The sequence below is a fragment of the Salminus brasiliensis genome, chromosome 8, assembly GCF_030463535.1.
Source record: "Salminus brasiliensis chromosome 8, fSalBra1.hap2, whole genome shotgun sequence".
Taxonomy (NCBI): Eukaryota; Metazoa; Chordata; class Actinopteri; order Characiformes; family Bryconidae; genus Salminus; species Salminus brasiliensis.
In genome coordinates this window covers 40,268,340-40,287,332 of record NC_132885.1, presented here as the reverse complement: position 1 = coordinate 40,287,332, position 18,993 = coordinate 40,268,340, and the positions used below count along the sequence as shown (strand labels likewise).

General features: G+C 39.0%; 2 protein-coding genes across 2 annotated transcripts; both read right to left on the bottom strand.

Moving 5' to 3' along the window:
* Window positions 1-3,089: 3,089 nt before the first annotated feature.
* Window positions 3,090-8,567, bottom strand: LOC140561500 (interferon-induced protein 44-like). The gene is made up of 8 exons (XM_072686742.1): window positions 8,552-8,567; window positions 8,011-8,222; window positions 6,762-6,835; window positions 6,341-6,539; window positions 4,899-5,033; window positions 4,618-4,789; window positions 4,261-4,361; window positions 3,090-4,172 (listed from the first exon to the last, which is right to left on the bottom strand). The coding sequence occupies exons 1-8, from the start codon at window positions 8,565-8,567 to the stop codon at window positions 3,987-3,989; spliced, it is 1,095 nt and encodes a 364-aa protein (XP_072542843.1). The 3' UTR covers window positions 3,090-3,986.
* A 4,209-nt stretch (window positions 8,568-12,776) lies between these two features.
* Window positions 12,777-18,869, bottom strand: LOC140560742 (interferon-induced protein 44-like). The gene is made up of 11 exons (XM_072685262.1): window positions 18,809-18,869; window positions 18,380-18,430; window positions 17,435-17,455; window positions 16,266-16,286; window positions 15,571-15,837; window positions 15,304-15,334; window positions 14,474-14,672; window positions 13,939-14,073; window positions 13,677-13,848; window positions 13,248-13,348; window positions 12,777-13,156 (listed from the first exon to the last, which is right to left on the bottom strand). Exons 2-11 carry the CDS (start codon window positions 18,423-18,425, stop codon window positions 12,971-12,973), a joined length of 1,179 nt encoding a protein of 392 aa, XP_072541363.1. The 5' UTR covers window positions 18,426-18,430; window positions 18,809-18,869; the 3' UTR covers window positions 12,777-12,970.
* Between the last annotated feature and the right edge of the window lie 124 nt (window positions 18,870-18,993).

Sequence of the window (18,993 nt, the reverse complement as noted above, 5' to 3'; positions counted from 1 at the left end):
AAATATGTTCAAAAAGATCACATTTTCATGGGCTCTGAGAAAAGAGTGAGAAGCTGAAGACTACAATGCAATCCGAGGCCCAGCGGCAAAGATTGCGGCCATATAAGCTTCTTTCCAAACGGAGACCCTCTCTCTCATATGTAATCTGCATGGCTTTAAAATCATTAGGCGCTGCTCGCTCTTGCCATTCTCTCCTTAAAAAACGAATGCAGAGCCAATTAAGTGTGAAGAAGATGGCTCTCTCTCGCTCTCTCTCTTTCCAAGATATGAGAAAGACGTGTTCCTCCCTTTAATGATAATGTTCTTTGTGGTCTCAGTAGATTTGGGGTCTAATGAGCTCTGGATTAGCACGCTAATCATTAACATCATTCCTGCCACTATGGCACGTATAGCGCAATTACTCTTAACGTGCATGACATTCATGCAATACAGGGTGGCCAATCAGAACAGAGCTCATTTACATACGTATTAGAGAATGCTCCTAGAAGCTGTAACTATCTGTATATAATTTTTTCTATTTCGGATGGAAGCTTGAAATTTGTAAAGGAGCTAAAGTTGAAACGATGAAAAGAGGAGGAGCTTCTACAGCAGGATAATGCTCCTAAACACACCTCAAAATCCACAATGGACTACCACCTCAAGCGAGCAAAATGACCCTTAATCTACACATCATCAGACACAAATCTGTGGATATACCTCAAAAGAGCAGTGGTGGGATGGCCCAGCGACCTCCCAGGCCTAGAAACCTTCTACAGGAAGAATGGAAATCAATGGAAATCTGAAAAATCCCCAAAAGAAGAACTGGAAGCTGTGATGCTCACAAAAGGAAGTGTTACTAAGAAACTAAACTTTTGCTTAACGATATTCCAGAAAGGTTTCAAATCTTTAGCTTCATACTTTAAATAAATCAGGGTCATAATCGATTTTTAAAGCTATAACAGTAACATATATTTTGACCAGAGGTTAAAGATGTATAGATTTCATCTACCTTCTACATCCTGCAACATAGATTAGCTGAAGATTCCTCCAGGCTAATGAGTGTCTTATATTGTGCATTTAATGGACCATTTATGTCTTTCATTTTTACTTTTACTTTCGAGGGCAGTGGATGGAGGGAGGGTTCCAATGTTACTTTCTTAAGAACTGATTTCTGGGAAACTAAAAGGGAGTCAGAGGCAGTGTGAATAAACGAGGGGCTTCATTCTCCACTGTAGTTTGAACACCTGTCATGACGGGCTAGGTCTGACAAGGAGGGGTGAACACTCGCAGAGATGGACCAATGCAAGCAGATTTATTAACAGAATATAAGAAAACAAAACAGGGGGGAACGTAGCATAAGGCAGCGAGTACAGGGCAAACGCAAAACACACCTGAGGCTGGTGGGACTCCGAGAGCTGAGCTAGGAGCCTGGGGGACCAGCTGCAGAACCAAACGGCAACAGTAGAACAGACCTGGAAACAAGGCTCGCCCATGAACGGTAATACTAACATGATCTTGAATGGAGAGGAAGCCTCTCTGACGACCTCGAGGTTTCTTGGACTGTGAACGTGAACTGCAAAGCACTTGACTTGACTTGACTTGACTTGACTTGACTTGACTTGACTTGACTTGGTTTGGTTTGATTTAATTCTCGGCATCGAGTGGCTAGTGTTAGCCCCTTAAATACCCCAGCCTCAGGTGAAACGCATTAACGAAACAAGAATCAAACACTGAACATGAATCAAACACACATGAACAAGAATCATGACTCTGAATCGAACACACATGACGTAAAACAACTTGAACTGAGTCCGTGAAGCAAGACATGAACGCAAACATCAAAATAAAAGTCCTCAGGAGAGCCTGCAGGCTGCGGCTCGGGACCGCCCCCGGGGCGGGTGCAACGACGCGGACCTGACAACACCCAAGGCTTACTGTGATATTAGGGAATTTAAAGGTATTCATGGGTATTTTCCTTTGACTTACAGGGATTGACCAGTGTAATTCTTAATTTAAAAAGATAATCCAATGATTAGTCCATAAAGCAGGGAAAGCAGCCCATTGGTTAATTTTTCACATGGACACAGGGATGGCCCAATTAAATCTCTTTCAGTCAGACACTAATGTCCTGGATCATGAATGCCACTCCCATCCTAAAGGGAGGTATCCTAAAGGACCAATGGACCCCTGCCCTGCATATCTTTCCTGCTCTAACTATTCAATCTTAACATGAGGATAAAGAAACTATGCCAAGCCAAACTCCATTTTAGCTGCTTTTCCTGTCTACATTTCACCCCCCCCCCCAAAAAAAAAAGTCTATCAATTGTCTATTCCCAGCTGTCTGTCGTTAAACATTACCAATGGGGTGGAATCGAACTGAGCTGCTTTTACCAAGGGAACTCTGGGTTCAGGAAATTATAAAAGGTATGATTGAGCAATCTTTGAGAATGAATCTAGATCTTTTCCTCCCCCAAATCAAGGTCAGCTCTCTCAGAGCCTGGAAGGATGTTCATCTCTTAATTGGGTCCTGCTCCTCACTTGTCTGGAGGCTTCTGCACTCCAAATGAGTCTCTGAGCATTTATTCAGGGTCCAAAAGTTGTAGTATTTTCCGTGCTGTTGGAGCACACTTTCTCAACACGGATTTCTCAAGACTTTCAATGAAACTGAACAGTGTTATTGTTTCAAGGCATCCACACAGGTCTTGATCCAATTATTAAGAAACACAATAAGTTATTAAGACAGTGTCCGACTCGTAGACTTTGATATTTATAAGATATTTGAGGAACATTCTGTTTTAAGATGTGAGACCTATAGCCTGGAGGCCATTATGGTAAAGTTAACTTTTCTATTTTATATGTATATATATATATATATAGAAGAACTTCCTGAGACGTTATATACATGCATGGGGACAATGCACATAGTAGAACCAGTCCTTTTGTGTTTATATTGATTTTAAGTAGCGGTATAAAAGATGTAGATGTCTTGTTGGATGCGCTGTGTTTTTTCCGGGACAAATGACAAATCAGTTCACGGAGAGCACAGTTAGGATTAGCTAGTGTTTATTGTTTTTTTTGTTTTTTTTCTAATGACAAAACATGAGCAATACATCACTTATATTCCTGTTAATGCATTTTCTTGCTCAGAATAAGAGTTTCTCACACTAACGACATGAATATGAAAATATGGATTTTGGGCTTGTTTTGTAGCTCCACTACAGGACTGTACATACTGTAGCTCATCAATTGAGGCACGTTTTCTGACAGCCATCTTCTATATTCTAAGCAAAAATGGTTCTGCATGGTACTAAAGAGTGTTCTCTGACTCAATTCTGTGACACAATAGTGGAACCATGCGAACTGATTTGGGTTACATAGCTTAACAGCTTCATTAACATGACTTTCTCATGCTTAGTGCTACAGTTTTCCCTCTGCTTCTTTAGTTTTGAGGGCGAGCAACCCAATGGCCTACCGTTACCTATGAGAGGAACCCTGCTGGTGTTTTTTTAGAACATTTAAAAAAAAAGGTTCTACAGAGGACGGTTCTTCATGTATTTGGGAAAATATATAACCAAACAAAGAAGCAGTTGAGCTTTCACACGGTTCTTTCAGTTGTCATGGTTTTATATAGAACCACTGCCTTACCAGAAGGAACCCTTAAAGAGCCCCTTAAATTCAGGTTATGGCCAACAGGTTCTCAACCTTGGTTCTTTCTATGTTTAACTGATCTCACACCCACTTCAAGACGCTCTAGCTGCTTTAGGACCAGGGTCTGAAACAACTGCTCTAGCTCTTCTATAGTGGATGGTTTCCACTTTTTTTCGATTATTGGGTGGAGGACCACTTTCATCTTACTTATACGTACTTATACCACCAATCTGTGGCAACCGACAACCGATGGGATGCAGTCTAGCACAGTAGATCTACTACTATCTAACTTTTCTAGCACTCCTGAGCAGAGATACATCAAACCTTAAGGGTCCTGAAGTTATTTTTCATGAAGAAACTCATTCTACAGTTTCCTGCTGGCTGGAATTCCTCTTCACAAAGTCGTCAGCTGAATGCACAATCTGCGTGAAGGCTTCCAGCATCAGGCAGTTCAGCTGCTCATTGGGTTTGGTCTCCTCGTGGTAGTTCTTCACAGGGAAGATGCAGTTCGGTGCGACGCCCAGTTTGTTTCTGCACTCATCCACCTGCCGATGCACACAGTGACATTGCTATATTACTGACTCTGTTAACAGCTGTTCTACAATCGGAGTACCAACTAGCAAAGAGACTGACCTTCTGCTTTATCTTCCTGCTTTGGTAGAGCTTGGTCATGTCTTTCTTTGTCATCGGGCACGATTGGTCTACTGTTGTCAAGAAAACAACTTGAGGAATTCCTGCAGCAGAGAAACTTTCTTAAAGCTTTTATTTTCTGGCAGGAATGTTCAGCAAGAAGAAATGGGACCTTCCAGTGAAAACTCCAACCCAAGCTTTACTCCCAACTCATCAAAAACAGCTTATTTACAAGTGCAGTCTTTACTTAATAATAAGCACTAAAACTAATTTACATTTAATATGTTTTTTTACATTTAATTATTTATTATTATTATTATTATTTTTGTTTCACTTGTTTAATCAGTGAAAGATACTTACTTAATTCACTAGCCGCTACTCTGATGTTCCTCATTTTCTGAATGACTTCATCGTCCATTCTACTAATTGTGTCTGCTGGAATGACGCTCACTAGACAGTGAATCTTATCGTTCAGAGTGGGGTCCAGGATGTAGTGTCTGTTGTCTTTATCGATTGGGGCGCAAGCTTTAAACTAAACATGGGAGAGAAAAAAAATACTGAAACAACATGAACAAGCCAGGGCTGACTGTATTATTGTGTGTGTGTGTTTGTGTGTGAGTGTGTGTGTGTGTTGATCTTACTTCATAATTGTTGGGTACGTGGCCTTTTAAAGCACTGATGATGTCATCAGGGTGCACCCCTTTGGACCCCCCCTTTTCCAGGCCCATCACGTCATAGAAGGTGAAAGGTACATCTCCAACATTGAACTTCTCAAACTGCAAATAATAATAATAATAATAATAATAATAATGATAATAATAATGATGATGATCTAAGTATCACTTTACTTTACTAGTATCACTTTAGATGGTATATTGCAGATGCCTCATAGATGCTCACCTGACCTTCAACTAACTGAACTCTTATTTTAATGCCTCTGAACTCTAATCCTAACCCTAACCTAACCCTAACCCTAATCCTAACCCTAACCTAACCCTAACCCTAACCCTAATCCTAATCCTAATCCTAACCCTAACTCTTATCCTAACCCTAACTCTAACTCTAACTCTAACCCTAACTCTAATCCTAACCCTAACCCTAACCCTAACCCTAATCCTAACCCTAATCCCAACCCTAACCCTAACCCTAACTCTAACCCTAACCCTAACTCTAATTCTTACCTTAACCCTAATCCTTACTCTAATCCTAACCCTAACCCTAATCCTAATCCTAACCCTAACCCTAATCCTAACCCTAACTCTAATCCTAAACCTAACTCTAAACCTAACCCTAATCCTAGTATTTATGGCTAATTTAAGGTTAAGGTTAAGGTTAGGGTTAAGGTTAAGGTTAGGGTTAAGGTTAAGGTTAAGGTTAAGGTTAGGGTTAAGGTTAGGGTTAAGGTTAGGTTAGGGTTAGGGTTAGGGTTAAGGTTAAGGTTAAGGCTAAGGCTAAGGCTAAGGTTAAGGTTAGGGTTAAGGTTAAGGTTAAGGTTAAGGTTAAGGTTAAAGTTAAGGTTAGGGTTAAGGTTAAGGTTAAGGTTAGGTTAGGGTTACTGTCAGGGTTACATTGACTGTAGATTTCAGTTGTATACATTTTCAGTTAAATGTCAGGTGAGCATCTACGAGGCATCGATAATGGACCATCCAAGTAAAGAAATACCCAAACATACATAATAAAAAATTAACAATCATACTAATAAAAACATTTCAGCCTAAAGCATACATCTAATATTGGGAACATATGTTTGAAATACCGCTTACATTAAATATTTTACTTTGAGTTTAATAATATCTGCCTCAGGTTTTAAAATGTGATCTAACTTCAAGCCTAAGCCACAAAATGATTTTTGGTGTTTAATATACTAGTATTCATCACAATTTCACCAGGATCAGTGCAAATATCAGAAAAATATATTTCTCAAGACCTTCAGTCTTCAGCACATCACGTTTATCACATGTATCTCCACTACAAGGCTGTAGACTCTGTAGCCCATCAATTGTAGATACTGCAGCCGTGTTCTCTATAGTACTTATGCTACATCCACCACAATGGAATAGCAAGTACACAGGAGTGTCCTCACCTTTGTGGTTAAACTCTCGCCTGTTAATGCTGAACCGGTCAGACAGTTGATGTACTGATGTCCTTCAAAGATGGTTTTGATAGTGTTAATGATGCTGGATTTCCCCGCCCCGACCGGTCCATGCAGAAGGAAGCGGAGCTCTTTAACATCCCCACTGCTAATTTTAAAGCTCTTTAGGGCGCTGATAATCGGATCTTGTCTAAGACAGTACAAAAAAACAAGTTCATAGTACCAACATGATTTCTAAAAACCAAGCAAACACATTGGAAATACTCTTGAGTGTTCCCCTGTGGATGCATTTAAACGTTCACCTAAATACTAAATTCCAAATACTAAATACTTCTTTATTTTCTGGTATCTATTTTTCTACCCCCCCGTGTTAGAGCTTAGATTGGGCCCAAAAAATCCAGCCCGACCCTACCTGAGCCCGTGCATGTTCTGTCCGAGCCAGCCCTGCCCCGCCCTGCCCCATAAACTGTCATTATGAGCCAGTGCCTGATTTAAACCCGCAAAAAACAGCAATAAGACCATGCATTGCACAATCATTAAACTGCAATAGACCAACAACAATAATATCATTTACATTCAAAATAAACCAAGATAACATCGGATATTCTTTACATAATAAAGGCCAATGAAAGCCTATCAAACGAACTATAGTCAAATCAAAACGCATTAAACAGGCTATAGGCTGGTGCAAGTGCTCAGGTTGCTGCACACAAGTTACAAATGAGGCAGCATTTAGCAGGCTGGAGGATTCCAGGACTTGACCAGCACTGCAGGTCAAGTGTAATGCGGACGGTGAAGGAGCTCATTTGTCATTGCCGTATGGTGATCATCACGCCATAGCTTTAGATAACGTAAAAAGAATAGCATTAAAAATTGTAGGTCAAAGTCACAGAACTTTTTCTTGAGAGAATAAACTCTAAACTCTACGCAGTATTTCCAGTGCCACAGTGCCAACTGACTCAATTCTTGCCCGTCGTGTGGGTGTTCTGCTTCTCCTGTCTGACCAGCATACAAGCATTTCTCTCTGAGGTTTCTTGGCCTTCCGAATCTCACCTTGACCTCCACAGTTCCCCTTAATTGCCCGTTCTTAATACTATTTTCCACAAGTAAAAAAAATTGTGGCTATCTTTTTGTAGCACAAAGTTTAAAAAGTCAGAGGATTTTTAAAGCTTGGAAACTTGACTCAGCTGACCATTCCTAATTACAGCTGGTGACCAGCCTTAGTTCTGGTTTGCTAATTAAAGCCTTAGAAATGGTCAAAATCTTACGTTTAATTATCTACAGAGGCTGTGCTTAATATTCTAAACTAAAAAAAAAGATAAAACCACTACTTTCTACTTGAGAAAACTTAAAACACAGCATTACGATATTTTTTAAAGATATTATTAATTATTTTATATATGTCAAACCCAGCAAATGATCGTGTAGGTGGACTTAATTCCACTGAACGGTCCTCCATTCTTTGATTTCTGTAAGAAATGCATGATTGACTAATTATTTTATTCTCTTTTTGTCATTTATTACAGTAAGATTTTATTTGTTAATGTTTTTTTAGCTATGAGTCGTCTGTTAATGTGTGAATAAGTTCTTTAGGATTTCTACATACCAACAATGACCATGGCAGAGCATGAGGCGCTACCCGATGAATTCTGTATGGTTACAGTGTATTTCCCTTCATCTCCCAGCTCAACCTTCTTGATTTCCAAGAAAATCGCTGAGCCTTCTTTTCCTGTTCTGTGTTTGCCCTCCACACAGCACAGTTTCTGGTCTTTCTTCTCCCATGTCACAGTTACGTCTCCTGTGTTTGTCTGACATCGAAGAGTGACATCTTCTTCTTCCTTGACTTGTTTATCAGCCAAAACGGTGACAAATTCTATTGGAAACAGAAGAATGGGATTGTAAGTAAACAGAAACTCGTCAAGCAGGAAACGCTTATCTACAGTCAGTGGTCTTCACAGTGATCTGCACTAAATTATGATCACGCCATAGCTTTAGATAACATAAAAAGAATAGCATTAAAAAACGTAGGCCAACGCCACAGACCATTTTCTTGAGCCCTGGGTAGAGTTCAGATTCTCTGCCCGACCCGATGCCCAACCCGCACTTTCCCACCACTTTCCTCGGGCTCTGTCGGGTCGGGCAGAGAATCTGAACCCTACCCAGAGTTGCCAGTGCCACAGTGCCAACTGACTCCAACCTTACTCCAGTTCTTGCCCATTGTGTGGGGGTGTTATTTAGTTTTAAAAAATAAGATTACATTTTAACACAAACATTCGGACATAGTGTTTTTCCCTCATTAGCCTATTACCAAGATAATGATCAAGAGTTGAACAGTGTAAATGAAAAAAGGAGAAAAGATGCCCGTGACGGGCCTATGTGTTTGTATTGGATCATTTAAACTTACCGGGTGATGAAGGGCGAGGAACTGTGTAATTGGAGAACAAAAATATTATTAATAAGGGAAATGCCTTATATGCCTAAACTCATTTGCTGATTTAGGCCATGCCTTATTTTATGGTTGAAAGTTTACAATTCTTTACAAATTGTACAAGTTTACAAATACTTGTTCCAAAAGTCCAAAAAAGTATTGTTGAAACTATCTTAAAACTTTAAAATACAATTATATATATATATATATATATATATATATTAGTTCTAGGTAGCACATATAGTAGATAACATGTAGGTGATTTCTAAGGCACTTTAATTAAATAACAATGAAATTCGAAACTTGGTTCTAGCTATTAACTGAGTATGCGATGTGACAAACTGTCGAAAATGGTTTAAGTAATAAAGTATTAAACAGTAAGTATAATTAAAATACACTGTGATATGAAGAGGTCCCAGCAATTAAGTTGATTATGTTATGTTTGTATGTAAACAAACATAAACATATAATTATCTCGCATTGGGATAATTATTTTATGTAAAACTGTATAAGCTCTAATAAACCAACCCCATTTGTCAGTATAACGCCACAGACAGCAAAGTTAATGGGAAAAATCTATATGGACATGGCGAGGGCCCAGTAAAACTACTAAGAAAACCAATATGAGTAGTTGATCTCTTTTGTTAGTTTGTTGTTGATCTTTGTGTTCATTTAGAGACCAGATTCGGTTTAGCATATTGAGTTTACTGTGTTATCCTCTTATATCATTTAAGTGTAGAATTCATACAAAGCAATCCTGACCATGGCAGAGCATGAGGTTACACCCAGGGGTAACATGTTTTCAGTTTTTTTTGAGAATTAAAACAAGTATTTTTAAGGTCTGAATAAACATAGACTAAAAAGTATAAACTACCTATAAAATAACTATATTGCTTAAATATTTGTATCATATTCTTAATTTTATCAACTGCTTACCAAGATAATTAATTTATCTCGGTAACAGCATTTTTAAAAAACAATTTAAAAAAAAGAAATAGATGCTGATGATGAACTTCATTATCATGAAAAATGTCAAATCTGTTCGTAAGAAGTTTGGACAAACAGAAAACTGCCCCCAAAATAAGTGCTTTGTTGTATTGTCCAGTCTATATTCGACACTGCTGTAAACTGGACGCTAACCTAGAGTAAACTGTACGTTTGATCGGAAGCTTCAGCATAAAAGTTTGTATTGGATCATTTAAACTTACCGGGTAACGGAGGGCGGCGAGCTGTGTAATTAAGAACAAAAAGAATATTATGAATGGGGGAAATACCTTAGACAATAAAGGCCTAATGATAGTACTACATGAAGCTTGGATTGAAACATGATGGTGAGGTCTAGGACAGATAATCTAGTACAATATAAGACATATGTTCCAGATCTCATCAGAACCGATAAAGCAGGTGAAGATAAATCCAGTAAAAAGGAGAAACAAGAGCTTCTCATTCTGAAGAAAGTAGTGAGATCTTGTAGGTGAGCTAGTCTGAAGAACAGAGCTTGGTTCCTCCAGGTTTCTCTTGAACGCCCCGCAGTCCAGCCAGCACAGCACAGAGGAGGTGTTCAACTCCATCATCATCAGCAGCAGCAGCAGCTCACCTGATTTACCATCATTAAGCCCTGATTTACCACCAAACCAGGTGTTGATCTGAGGAGAACTCTAAATAATAGTAGACTCCATGAGAGAGGAGAACTTTGGAGATGTTCTAATGATGAACACAGTGATGGAGAACCACCACCACTTTCTGTAGGAGTGTCATTATTAGTGTTTATTCTACTTAATTCTATAACTATTCTTACTGCAACAACAACAAAAAAACTCAGCATGGGTTTCCATGGGTTCAAGACTTCAGGGAGACAGTGACTGGGCTTCCAGACTAAAGTATTAGAAATAAACCATATATTTATAATTGAGTTTATATATTTATAAATGAGTCAAATTACTTTAGACTAATTAGACTAATTCCTAAACAATTAATTAAATATTTAGTTTATAGTCTTATTTTTCATATATATATATACATACACACAATTTTTAACATACAGGTATATGGTTATCTTGAGCATTTCTCTTATATGGTATAGTACACTGTGTGCTTGGCTGAAAGCGCCAACCGGCTGTTTGTTCAGTTTGGATTGGATCATTAAAACTCACCAGGATTTTGGGGTCCAAATAGAAACTGAAACAAACTGGACATCATACTGTCTGTAAAAAAAAAAAAAAGAATATAACTCCTGCAGTAGCTTAAAGATCATAAACACCTCAACACACCTTGCTTAAAATGCCCCAGTATCATTTAGTTGGACTTTAGAAAACTGTAAGAGCTTGGTTTCATGTTCTACACTCTACAAAATAAAAGTGCTACAAAAGGAAGCCATAGAAGAACCAATTTTTGGTTCCATAAAGAACCTTTTTTGTATTAGAGGTGTGACCTTTACATTAATAAAGAACCTTTACATCAAGAGAAAAAAATTATCCTTCTTTAAACATCCTGCAGGCAAAGCCTTTCTGTAAGGAAGAGTGGCTGAGGATGAGGATTCCTCCAGGTCGAGGTGGGAGACTGAGGAGAAGAGAATGGCTCACCTTTGTCAGAAGTGATTCTGAGGGCTGTGTCCTCCTCTGTGTGATGCAGCCCTGTGTCTGCAGCTCTTCCTTTCTGCTACGCATTGATGCTTTGACTTTTAAAGGTAGCGGGTGGAGGGAGGGTTCTACTGACATTTGGTAAAGAACTGATTTCTGGGAAACTGAAACTGAAAGGGAGTCTGAGGCAGTGTGGAAAACAACCCATGGTCCTCAGAGGGGCTTCATTCTCCACTGAGAGTTGAACAAACAAGTCTAACTGTGGTTCATTGGGAACGCTCTCGCTCAGGGCATTACGCAACACAGCAGCTAGACCAAGTCCAGCATACATCTGCACAAAAAACCCAAAACACCCCATTACTCCACCCTCATCTCCTCGACACTGCATTACTACACCCCCATCTCCTCAACAACCCATTACTCCAGCGTCAACTCCTCAACAATCCATTAATTCACCCTCATCTTCTCAACAACCCATGACTACACCCTCATCTCCTCAATGCCCCATTACTACACCCTCATCTCCTCAACAACCCATTACTCCAGCCTCATCTCCTCAACGCCCCATTACTACACCCTCATCTCCTCAACAACCCATTACTCTAGCCTCATCTCCTCAACACCCCATTACTACACCCTCATCTCCTCAACACTGCATTACTCCAGCCTCATCTCCTCAACGCCCCATTACTCCAGCATCAACTCCTCAACACTGCATTACTACACCCTCATCTCCTCAACTCCCCATTACTCAACCCTCATCTCTGCAACACTCCATTACTCCACTCTCATAACCTCAACGCCCCATTACTCCACCCTCATCTCCTCAATGCCCCATTACTACACCCTCATCTCCTCAACGCCCCATTACTACACCCTCATCTCCTCAACAACCCATTACTCCAGCCTCATCTCCTCAATGCCCCATTACTCCAGCATCAACTCCTCAACGCCCCATTACTCCACCCCATATCTGTAACACTCCATTACTCCACCCTGTCTCTGCAACACTCCAATATTCCACTCTCATGACCTCAATGCCCCATTACTCCACCCCATCCCCTCAAACCCCATTACCCCACCCCATCTCTGCAACATTCCATTGCTCCACCCTCATTTTCTCAATGCCCCATTACTCCACCCCATCTCTGCAACACTCCAATACTCCACTCTCATGACCTCAATGCCCCATTACTCCACCCCATCCCCTCAAACCCCATTACCCCACCCCATCTCTGCAACATTCCATTACTACACCCTCAACTTCTCAATGTCCCATTACCCCACCCCAGCCTCTTCTGTTTATACTGCTGTAAAAAAGATGTAAATGTCTTGTTGGATGCGCTGTGCTTTCACTGAGCGAATGCAAGAGTTCAAATTGTGTTTATTTATGTATTTATTGTTTATTTTTTTATTTAGTTTTCTAATGACCAAACACAGGCAATATGTGACTTATACTCTTATTTGTGTGTTTTCTTGTTTAGAATGAGAGTTTCTGACACTAAAAGAACTTAAGGGCGGCTACAGGGTTCAGATAAAAAAGAAAACTAAAAATGGATACAAATGGAGATGCATTCATTGGACAGCAGTGAAATATATACATATGTTTAAAATTCATTCTACAGTTTTCTGCTGGTTGGAATTCCTCTTCAGAAAGTCGTCAGCTGAATGCACAATCTGTGTGAAGGCTTCCAGCATCAGGCTGTTCAGCTGCTCATTGGGTTTGGTCTCCTCGTGGTAGTTCTTCACAGGGAAGATGCAGTTCATCGTGACGCCCAGTCTGTTACTGCACTCGGTCATCTGCAGACACAGTGTAACACAGCAGCGTTAGTTTAATCCATGGCAGTTCATGCTATTCTGGAATCCAAATCCAAATAATTAAGTGCCTGACCTTCTCCTTGATCTTTCTGCTTTGGTAGAGCTTGGTCACGTCTTTCTGTGTCATCGTGCACACCTGGTCCACTCTAGTCATGAAGACCACTTGAGGAATTCCTGCAGCAGAAGCAACAGAGGAACATGAGCTCTTACAGATCTCAAAGGAGTTCGAAACAGCTCCAATTGCATTGTTTTATGCACTTTGAGAGACCATAATGGTATTAATGTACTGAGCTGTGAGCAGGACCATGTAGATGATCCTGAGATACATACCATGTCTAGGTACCACAGCAGCTAGTGGTAGATATCTGTGCTTTCTTAAAGCTTTTATTTTCTGGCAGGATTTTGCAGAAAGAAGGGGTTGGGCCTTCTAATGAAAACTACAAGCTGCCCTGAGCTCCAGCCCAAGTGTTCTTGCACATTACAGATATAAGAGTGACCTCACCTAATTTACTAGCCGCTGCTCTGATGGTCCTCATTTTCTGGATGACTTCTTCTTCCATCATGGAAATTTTGTCTGCTGGAATCACGCTCACTAAACAGTGAATCTTATTGTTCAGAGTGGGGTTCAGGATGTAGTTTCTGTTGTCTTCATCGATTGGGGTGCAAGCTTTAAACTAAACAAAAATGAAAAAATGAGACCATACAGTCTTTCCTGAAACAACATTAACAAGCCTGGCTTGACTGTTTTTTTGTGTTGATCTTACTTCATAGTTGTTGGGTACGTGGCCTTTTAAAGCATTGATGATGTCATCAGGGTGCACCCCTTTGGACTCATTTACTTCCAGACCCATCACGTCATAGAAGGTGAAAGGTACATCTCCAACGTTGAACTTCTCAAACTGTAAAAACAAAACAAAACCAAAGAAAAATAATAATTAATATTTTAACCAAAATACAACTGGAAAATATGAATTTCTTAAAACCCCCAATTTAATTCTCTTCAGCCAAACTGAAAGATGGGGCCTTCACAAACCAGACAGCTGTGAAAGCAGGGCTAACAAACTAAACACAGGAGGAAGCAATAATGATAACTCAGGACTAGAGAAGAGACTGGAGCAGGTGGATTACGGAAAAGGAAACCTGCAATTCCCAGTTCTGTTACATCCAATTCCCACCCTCAAGATCTCCCTTATCACATGATGCTACTAGCACTGAGAGGGTGAAGGCTAAAGTGTGGTTCCTCTGAGAAGTCAGAGGAACAATATACCAATTTTTAGGCTGAATCAGGAGCGCCCTCACCTTTGTGGTGAAACTCTCGCCTGTTAATGCTGAAGCAGTCAGACAGTTGATGAACTGATGTCCTTCAAAGATGGTTTTGATGGTGTTTATGATGCTGGATTTCCCCGCCCCGACCGGTCCATGCAGAAGGAAGCGGAGCTCTCTGACATCCCCGCTGCTAATTCTGAAGTTCTTTAGGGCGCTGATCATTGGATCTTGTCTAAGAGGATAAAAAAAGAGTTCTGAGATGTTCCCCTAAACTGCCATTGTCTTGGCCATCTTCTTATAGCTTCTCCTGTCTCGTGGGCATTGATTATTTTAAGATTGTTAGATTGTAAGGTTTGAAGAACCAGAGAATTTATAAAGCTTGGAAATTTGATTCAGCTGACAGTTCCCAACCACGGTTGGTGACAAGCCTCAAGTCTGGTCTGCTCATCAAAGTCTGAGACCTTGCTAAATCATTTGCAATGCAATGCTTTATTTATTGATTATATTTTGATGGACAGAGTAAGTGATAATTATGATTTGTTGAAAATATTGTTTTATCAATTTACATTTAACCCCTTAGTGTTAATACACACTTCTATTACCAAAGATATAGCCCCTCCAGTTTCTACAGAAGTCCCTGTAGTTACTGAGTAATACGCCTTGTGTAATAGGCCTTTCTGCAGTAAGTGGTTAATTACGTTTAAACACTCTGTTTCACTTCTCAACTAAAAAAAATGTTTAGCAGAATTTCGACATAGTTACTAAAAATAAAACATAACTTTAAGGTTGTATGTATTTTTTATTCTCCAAACATGTTAAAATTAGCAAATTAGCAAACAGTCTCATGTTAAAGAATGACTTACTTCCACTGGACGGTCCTCCATTCATTGATTTCTGTAAGAAATCCACGAGTTATTGTAGAAGTAACAAAAAAAAAAAAACAACCAAAACATCAGAATCCCCTGAATTCTGCTTTTTTCTGCTCGTTTGCTTTAGTTTGGGATTGTTTATGACAGGGTTGGACCTCTTTACCATACACAGTCCATTACTGAGTGTTATCCTTATTACCTTCTTTTTAGCTCTAGGTAATCAGTTAATGTGTAAATAAGTTCTGTAGAATTTCTACATACCAACAATGATCATGGCAGAGCATGAGGCACTACCCGATGAATTCTGTATGGTTACAGTGTATTTCCCTTCATCTCCCAGCTCAGCCTTCTTGATTTCTAAGAAAATCGCTGAGCCTTCTTTTCCTGTTCTGTGTTTGCCCTCCACACAGCACAGTTTCTGGTCTTTCTTCTCCCATGTCACAGTTACGTGTCCTGTGTTTGTCTGACATTGAAGAGTGACATCTTCTCCTTCCTTGACTTGTTTATCAGCCAAAACGGTGACAAATTCTATTGGAAACAGAAGAATGGGATTGTAAGTAAACAGAAACTCGTCAAGCAGGAAACGCTTATCTACAGTCAGTGGTCTTCACAGTGATCTGCACTAAATTATGATCACGCCATAGCTTTAGATAACATAAAAAGAATAGCATTAAAAAACGTAGGCCAACGCCACAGACCATTTTCTTGAGCCCTGGGTAGAGTTCAGATTCTCTGCCCTGACTTTACTCCAGTTCTTGCCCGTCGTGTGGGGGTATTATTTAGTTTTAAAAAATAAGATTACATTTTAACACAAACATTCGGACATAGTGTTTTTCCCTCATTAGCCTATTACCAAGATAATGATCAAGAGTTGAACAGTGTAAATGAAAGGATAATGAAGGAGAAAAGATGCCTGTGACGGGCCTATGTGTTTGTATTGGATCATTTAAACTTACCGGGTGATGAAGGGCGAGGAACTGTGTAATTGGAGAACAAAAATATTATTAATAAGGGAAATGCCTTATATGCCTAAACTCATTTGCTGATTTAGGCCATGCCTTATTTTATGGTTGAAAGTTTACAATTCTTTACAAATTGTACAAGTTTACAAATCTTGTTCCAAAAGTCCAAAAAAGTTTTGTTGAAACTATCTTAAAACTTTTTAAATACAATTATATATATATATATATATATATATATATATATATATATATATATATATTAGTTCTAGGTAGCACATATAGTAGATAACATGTAGGTGATTTCTAAGGCACTTTAGTTAAATAACAATGAAATTCGAAACTTGGTTCTAGCTATTAACTGAGTATGCGATGTGACAAACTGTCGAAAATGGTTTAAGTAATAAAGTATAAAACAGTAAGTATAATTAAAATACACTGTGATATGAAGAGGTCCCAGCAATTAAGTTGATTATGTTATGTTTGAAAAAACAAACATAAACATATAATTATCTCGCATTGGGATAATTATTTTATGTAAAACTGTATAAGCTCTAATAAACCAACCCCATTTGTCAGTATAACGCCACAGACAGCAAAGTTAATGGGAAAAATCTATATGGACATGGCGAGGGCCCAGTAAAACTACTAAGAAAACCAATATGAGTAGTTGATCTCTTTTGTTAGTTTGTTGTTGATCTTTGTGTTCATTTAGAGACCAGATTCGGTTTAGCATATTGAGTTTACTGTGTTATCCTCTTATATCATTTTTGAGAATTAAAACAAGTATTTTTAAGGTCTGAATAAACATAGACTAAAAAGTATAAACTACCTATAAAATAACTATATTGCTTAAATATTTGTATCATATTCTTAATTTTATCAACTGCTTACCAAGATAATTAATTTATCTCGGTAACAGCATTTTTAAAAAACAATAAAAAAAAAAGAAATAGATGCTGATGATGAACTTCATTATCATGAAAAATGTCAAATCTGTTCGTAAGAAGTTTGGACAAACAGAAAACTGCCCCCAAAATAAGTGCTTTGTTGTATTGTCCAGTCTATATTCGACACTGCTGTAAACTGGACGCTAACCTAGAGTAAACTGTACGTTTGATCGGAAGCTTCAGCATAAAAGTTTGTATTGGATCATTTAAACTTACCGGGTAACGGAGGGCGGCGAGCTGTGTAATTAAGAACAAAAAGAATATTATGAATGGGGGAAATACCTTAGACAATAAAGGCCTAATGATAGTACTACATGAAGCTTGGATTGAAACATGATGGTGAGGTCTAGGACAGATAATCTAGTACAATATAAGACATATGTTCCAGATCTCATCAGAACCGATAAAGCAGGTGAAGATAAATCCAGTAAAAAGGAGAAACAGGAGCTTCTCATTCTGAAGAAAGTAGTGAGATCTTGTAGGTGAGCTAGTCTGAAGAACAGAGCTTGGTTCCTCCAGGTTTCTCCTGGATGCCCCGCAGTCCAGCCAGCACAGCACAGAGGAGGTGTTCAACTCCATCATCAGCAGCAGCAGCAGCAGCTCACCTGATTTACCATCATTAAGCCCTGATTTACCACCAAACCAGGTGTTGATCTGAGGAGAACTCTAAATAATAGTAGACTCCATGAGAGAGGAGAACTTTGGAGATGTTCTAATGATGAACACAGTGATGGAGAAGCACCACCACTTTCTGTAGGAGTGTCATTATTAGTGTTTATTCTACTTAATTCTATAACTATTCTTACTGCAACAACAACAAAAAAACTCAGCATGGGTTTCCATGGGTTCAAGACTTCAGGGAGACAGTGACTGGGCTTCCAGACTAAAGTATTAGAAATAAACCATATATTTATAATTGAGTTTATATATTTATAAATGAGTCAAATTACTTTAGACTAATTAGACTAATTCCTAAACAATTAATTAAATATTTAGTTTATAGTCTTATTTTTCATATATATATATACATACACACAATTTTTAACATACAGGTATATGGTTATCTTGAGCATTTCTCTTATATGGTATAGTACACTGTGTGCTTGGCTGAAAGCGCCAACCGGCTGTTTGTTCAGTTTGGATTGGATCATTAAAACTCACCAGGATTTTGGAGTCCAAATAGAAACTGAAACAAACTGGACATCATACTGTCTGTAAAAAAAAAAAAAAGAATATAACTCCTGCAGTAGCTTAAAGATCATAAACACCTCAACACACCTTGCTTAAAATGCCCCAGTATCATTTAGTTGGACTTTAGAAAACTGTAAGAGCTTGGTTTCATGTTCTACACTCTACAAAATAAAAGTGCTACAAAAGGAAGCCATAGAAGAACCAATTTTTGGTTCCATAAAGAACCTTTTTTGTATTAGAGGTGTGACCTTTACATTAATAAAGAACCTTTACATCAAGAGAAAAAAATTATCCTTCTTTAAACATCCTGCAGGCAAAGCCTTTCTGTAAGGAAGAGTGGCTGAGGATGAGGATTCCTCCAGGTCGAGGTGGGAGACTGAGGAGAAGAGAATGGCTCACCTTTGTCAGAAGTGATTCTGAGGGCTGTGTCCTCCTCTGTGTGATGCAGCCCTGTGTCTGCAGCTCTTCCTTTCTGCTACGCATTGATGCTTTGACTTTTAAAGGTAGCGGGTGGAGGGAGGGTTCTACTGACATTTGGTAAAGAACTGATTTCTGGGAAACTGAAACTGAAAGGGAGTCTGAGG